Source organism: Nannobrachium achirus, assembly GCF_963921795.1.
Source record: "Nannobrachium achirus genome assembly, contig: SCAFFOLD_309, whole genome shotgun sequence".
Lineage (NCBI taxonomy): Eukaryota > Metazoa > Chordata > Actinopteri > Myctophiformes > Myctophidae > Nannobrachium > Nannobrachium achirus.
In genome coordinates this window covers 73,108-79,681 of record NW_027664638.1, presented here as the reverse complement: position 1 = coordinate 79,681, position 6,574 = coordinate 73,108, and the positions used below count along the sequence as shown (strand labels likewise).

At 43.5% G+C, this 6,574-nt stretch overlaps 1 protein-coding gene across 1 annotated transcript in view; it reads right to left on the bottom strand.

Moving 5' to 3' along the window:
- Positions 1–4,406: 4,406 nt before the first annotated feature.
- Positions 4,407–6,574, bottom strand: part of LOC308280887 (laminin subunit gamma-3-like) — a gene marked incomplete at both ends in the record, with an annotated part of 54,538 nt that continues 52,370 nt past the window's right edge. Inside the window, one exon of the mRNA XM_080755196.1 lies at positions 4,407–4,665. Within this exon, the coding sequence (XP_080611322.1) occupies positions 4,407–4,665 (259 nt within the window). The remainder of the gene's footprint in view (positions 4,666–6,574) is intronic.

Genomic DNA, 6,574 nt, shown 5'->3' with positions numbered 1-6,574 from the left:
AATGTTTGACAGCTAGGGTAATTCTGTGTCTCATTCACTTACTATATACACTGTACTATAAGGGAAAAATCACTCCCAAAAATATGCTTTAAGTGGGATGTGAGGGGTCTAACTAGGTGTTTTTAATTATTCTGGATCCATTGCAAGCATTTGTTTTGCACGAAAAACATTCATTGGGCCAAAAACAGACGCAAAAAAAAGATGGTTTAGTGATGAGTCATCACTTTTCACAAGGTGTGTGGGATCCATTTTTGGCCCAAGGAATGTTTTTCATGCAAAACAAATGCTTGCAATGGATTCAAAAGAATTAAAAACACCTAGTTAGACCCCTCACATCCCACTTAATACCCAGGGGGCAAAGGAAGGTGTGCTGCATTTGCCCCGACATAAAAGGTTGTCCACCAGAAATATTATCTATGACCCAGTAGGATCACAACCTATATGGACAACCCGGTCAATTTGTACGGCAAAGTTCCAATATGGCCGCCTCAATATTAGCCCCTATTAGTTTTAATGGGGGGTGAATAGGGAAAAAATTTAAACTGAGGGATATTTCCACGAAACTTCACAGGTCGATCAATGGTATACATATGAACATTTTTTGTATTGCAAGTTTCCATGAAATCCAATATGGCCGCCACAATATGGCCGCCATAATGTAAGGACCCAGAAAATAGGTTTTGCCTCTAACTTCTGAACCAGATGAGCTAGAAACGCAAACTTGGTGTCTATTTCATGGTGTCTGACCATGGGAGACTCAATGGAATAGCTAATTTTATTATTGGGTGTGTCTGGACCTTTATTGTGCATATTTGCAAGATGGTGGACTCCCAAAATAGAACTTTAACATAATTTCTACCATGATTGTTGACTGCTTTTGCAAATACAAGCAATATGAATCCATTTGCTAAGATTTATGGCACAGAAGGGACTTATACCTGTATTATTCTTGAGTTTGCATGTTGTCAAAATGGCTGTAAACAAGATATTATATTTCCTGTCCGATTCTACTGTATGTAGTTGTAGCAATGACTTCAGATAAAATCAGAGACCAAAACAATGTATCTTAGAAATTATTTTTTTATTTAAAACATTAATAAGAAAGAGAGAGATTATCTCAATGAAATGAATGCAACTGCCTTTTTGGGTCTTTCACACATAGAAATGCACATGCTTTCCAACAACTTCAGCTTCAGGGAAATTATAATGAACACATGATTAAAACAGGCTGCATTATAATGCAAATAATTGCTAGTCACTATCACTGTCATGTGTACCTATCCTGCTGCATCTTGTCTCCAGTCCTTGGCAACGACACCCCAAGTAGCATGCAATTCCCTTCTTCGCACATGAACAGTTTTTCTGGCAGCCTTTGATACAGCTACATGATATTGCCTTGTCCATTGATATAGGCCAGGCTGGCTCTGTAGATGGACAGGGGACTGCCTTCCCATGGCGGCAGCATGATATAGGCATCTATATCATGCTGCCACCCACCTCCTAGACCTTCCAGAGCTGTGGGTGAGAACAGAGCAGGATGCAGATCTTCCTATCCATCACATGGTCTCAGCCCTTGGACTCGCACAGTGTCGTGCCCTGCCCTTTATTCACAGCCTGAGTGGCAGAGATACCACCAGCTATCCCTTTTTCACTGGAAAGAAGGCATGGTTCAAGACCAGCATGGGTCTAGATCTCCCTGCACTTCAGGAGTTTGGTGAAAATTCCTCTTATTCCCTCTCAGAGGATGTCAAGAATCAGGCTAGAGACCTCACGATAGCTGTATATGCATCAAAAGCTGACCATTCGGAGGACTTTGACCTGGCAAAGCTGAGAGTGTACAAGTTCCTAAATAACCGATCAACCCTGTTGAAGCTGCTGCCACCTACAGAAAATGCCTTTGGCCTGCACCTGAAAAGAGCTGCTCTTGCAGACATAATAGATAAAACTGCACACATCGCAAAGCCAGACATCCCTTGCTTCACTGAATATGGATGGTCTCTCAGTGATGGGAAGGCAGTCCCCTGTCCATCTACAGAGCCAGCCTGGCCTATATCAATGGACAAGGCAATATCATGTAGCTGTATCAAAGGCTGCCAGAAAAACTGTTCATGTGCCATCCATCCATCCATCCATCTTCAACCGCTTATCCGGAATCGGGTCGCAGGGGTAACGGTTCCAACTGAGACTTCCAGATTTCCTTATCCTGCGTAACTTCCACCACTCCCTCTGGGAGTATACCGAGGCGTTCCCAGGCCAGTCTGGAGATATAATCCTTCCATCTGGTCTTAGGTCTGCCACGGGGTCTCCTCCCAGTGGGACGTGCATCGAGGACCTTCCTAGGAAGGCGCTCGGGGGGCATCCGTACTAGATGCCCGAACCACCTAAGCTGACTCCTTTCCAAGTGAAGGAGCAGCGGTTCTACTCCAAGTCTCTCTCGGGTGATTGAACTTCATGTGCGAAGAAGGGAATTGCATGCTACTTGGGGTGTCGTTGCCAAGGACTGGAGACAAGATGCAGCAGGATAGGTACACATGACAGTGATAGTGACTAGCAATTATTTGCATTATAATGCAGCCTGTTTTAATCATGTGTTCATTATAATTTCCCTGAAGCTGAAGTTGTTGGAAAGCATGTGCATTAGGGTGTGTCATGAAATGAAAAATTGAGAAATCAGGGTTTTACCTATGGTTTCAAGTTGTATTATGATATAATGAACCATAATCAAAAGCAAAAAAGTGAGTTTGACTTTATTTACCTACCCCCTTTTTTGATTGAAAAATTGCATTTTTAGGCGTTTTTGGTGGATTTTGACCATTTCCGCCTAAATCAAAATTGTTCTTATTTGTAATTTTTTTGGCAATTTTTATCATCACCATTCAAAACCAAATATTTACAGCACTTGGAAATGGTCCTTTTAAAAATAAAACCTTTATTTACTTTCCAATAAAGCCTTTAATCTTCTGACCTGCAAAGACGACAGCCAACAAGTTGCTACCAGCCATCACAACTGATTGAGAGTACACTCTGTACACTGGACTGGTTTCTCACCTTTCACAACCTGTTATTTGAATTAAATTGAGGCAACTCACATTAGGATGGGTCCCAAGACCAGGCATGAGGCTGGGACTAGCCTTGCTGATGTGTCAGGTCCAGGAGAACCCATGGCACAGACCGAGCTATCTACCCTCTGAGGCACGGCATCTACCTGCAGGAGAAGAAGCTGTTGGAGGAAGGGGTGGATAGGAGGAACTACAGCATCAAGCCGCTGAGTATGGATGTCAAGATGTAGGTGGTGAGCTGCTGGCAGAGGGCCAATGCTCAGTTCAGACCCCCAGTCATATTCAAAGACAGGTCCATAGAACGGTGGCCTGGACTGCTCTGGAGAACTTCGCCTGGAACAGAGGGGGCATGAAGAGAGAGGAGGACAGGAAATCTGGACTCCCTCTTCAACATCGCCTCCTGTAGTCATGAGATCCTCCCCTGCTCAGAGTCAGGGTGTGAGCACTCTAACCTAACGCGGACAGTTTAGTGTAGGCAGATGGGCGGGTGCGGTGAGTCTCTTCGCAAGTCTCCAGCCAATAGCATGTGTTCTCCTCCCCCCACCCCCCTCTGCTCCTCTGCTCAGCACAGAGAACGCTGGTGCGTCATGACGTCAACACATTTGGTGCGACGCTCTCTGCACTCTGATTGGTTAGGGAAATTCTACACTTCCTACAACAGTGATCATAACGCGATCGCCCAGGCTTCTTTTTCTTCCGATCGCCTAAAGAAGTCTGGGTTTCCGAGGCTAGGGTGTGAGGGATGTCAGGAGGGGGCACACCTGCTGGACTGTAACTGTAGGAGAGAGAAGAGGATTCCGAAGCTGGAGCTGGCTTTCATGATGTCCATGAAGACCAGGCGGCCTCCTGGCCAGAAGGCTTCCATGATGATGGTGGGACCTGATATAAAGGAGACTAAGAGGCAACATGAACGGAAAGAAAAGGCTGACAAGATAAAGAAGGCTACTGCAGAGAAGGAAAAGGAACACCAGAAGGAGTTAGATGACAGGAGGGGTGCTGAGGCAGAGCTCTTGCTGCAGGAACAGAACACTGAAGCTACAGCTGAGACCATGGCTGAGGAGAATGTGATGAAGAGAAACACCCTGAAGATTCCAAACACTGCTCTAGCCACCATCAGGACTGAAGCCTTCTGGCCCGGAGGCCGCCTGGTCTTCATGGACATCATGAAAGCCAGCTCCAGCTTCGGAATCCTCCTCTCTCTCCTACAGTTACAGTCCAGCAGGTGTGCTCCCTCCTGACATCCCTCACACCCTGACTCTGAGCAGGGGAGGATCTCATGACTACAGGAGGCAATGTTGAAGAAGGAGTCCAGATTGTCTAGGAAGTTCTTCCTGTCCTCCTCTCTCTTCATGCCCCCTCTGTTCCAGGCGAAGTTCTCCAGAGCAGTCCAGGCCACTGTTCTATGGACCTGTCTTTGAATATGACTGGGGGTCTGAACTGAGCATTGGCCCTCTGCCAGCAGCTCACCACCTCCATCATGACATCCATACTCAGCGGCTTGATGCTATAGTTCCTCCTATCCACCCCTTCCTCCAACAGCTTCTTCTCCTGCAGGTAGATGCCGTGCCTCAGAGGGTAGGTAGCTCGGTCTGTGCCATGGGTTCTCCTGGACCTGACACATCAGCAAGGCTAGTCCCAGCCTCATGCCTGGTCTTGGGACCCATCCTAATGTGAGTTGCCTCAATTTAATTCAAATAACAGGTTGTGAAAGGTGAGAGTCCAGTGTACAGAGTGTACTCTCAATCAGTTGTGATGGCTGGTAGCAACTTGTTGACTGTCGTCTTTGCAGGTCAGAAGATTAAAGGCTTTATTGGAAAGTAAATAAAGGTTTTATTTTTAAAAGGACCATTTCCAAGTGCTGTAAATATTTGGTTTTGAATGGTGATGATAAAAATTGCAAAAAAAAATTACAAATAAGAACAATTTTGATTTAGGCGGAAATGGTCAAAATCCACCAAAAACGCCTACAAATGCAATTTTTCAATCAAAAAAGGGGGTAGGTAAATAAAGTCAAACTCACTTTTTTGCTTTTGATTATGGTTCATTATATCATAATACAACTTGAAACCATAGGTAAAACCCTGATTTCTCAATTTTTCATTTCATGACACACCCTAATGTGCATGTCTATGTGTGAAAGACCCAAAAAGGCAGTTGCATTCATTTCATTGAGATAATCTCTCTCTTTTTTTAATTATTTTTTTAAATAAAAAAATAATTTCTAAGATACATTGTTTTGGTCTCTGATTTTATCTGAAGTCATTGCTACAACTACATACAGTAGAATCGGACAGGAAATATAATATCTCGTTTACAGCCATTTTGACAACATGCAAACTCAAGAATAATACAGGTATAAGTCCCTTCTGTGCCATAAATCTTAGCAAATGGATTCATATTGCTTGTATTTGCAAAAGCAGTCAACAATCATGGTAAAAATGTTGTTAAAGCTCTATTTTGGGAATCCACCATCTTGCAAATATGCACAATAAAGGTCCAGACACACCCAATAATAAAATTAGCTATTCCATTGAGTCTCCCATGGTCAGACACCATGAAATAGACACCAAGTTTGCGTTTCTAGCTCATCTGGTTCAGAAGTTAGAGGCAAAACCTATTTTCTGGGTCCTTACATTATGGCGGCCATATTGTGGCGGCCATATTGGATTTCATGGAAACTTGCAATACAAAAAATGTTCATATGTATACCATTGATCAACCTGTGAAGTTTCGTGGAAATATCCCTCAGTTTTAAATTTTTCCCTATTCACCCCCCATTAAAACTTAATAGGGGCTAATATTGAGGCGGCCATATTGGAACTTTGCCGTACAAATTGAGTTTGTCCATATAGGTTGTGATCCTACTGGGTCATAGATAATATTTCTGGTGGACAACCTTTTATGTCGGGGCAAATGCAGGTTTCCTAAAAAAAAGGCTGGTTTGCCCCCTGGGTATAAAGCATATTTTTGGGAGTGATTTTTCCCTTACAGTATAGTGTATAGTAAGTGAATGAGACCCAGCATTACCCTAGCTGTCAAACATTTTGCTAGGGATGTTGAATTTCAATCTTTGTTGGATATGTTACTAGACACCTTTACGAACACATTGGTGAAGAAATTGTTTGGTAAGGAATTTATTCCCAGATTTGACAGGTATTCTGCTAATTTTCCCTGACTAATGGCACACAGACTATCTAGAAAATAAAAACATGGCACTTCATTTCAACAAGGTTGCCGACCCCTGTTCTATATGAATGAAGCGTAACCACGACGCCAGTGACAGGCTATACGTGGAAAGAGTCGGCAGGGGTGGAACTCCGTCAGTGGCGTCAGTTCAGCAAAAGCTAGGGTATGGCAAAGATGGGAGTCCTCATGGAAAAGAGGCATTACATTTTGTATAACACGGTTCTATTGTGAAAATAGCCGATCTACATGCTCACAACAACGCCTCGCAGTGAGCATGTAGATCGTCTATTTTCACAATGTCTGAAAAAAAATGTTTTTTTTTTTTAGAT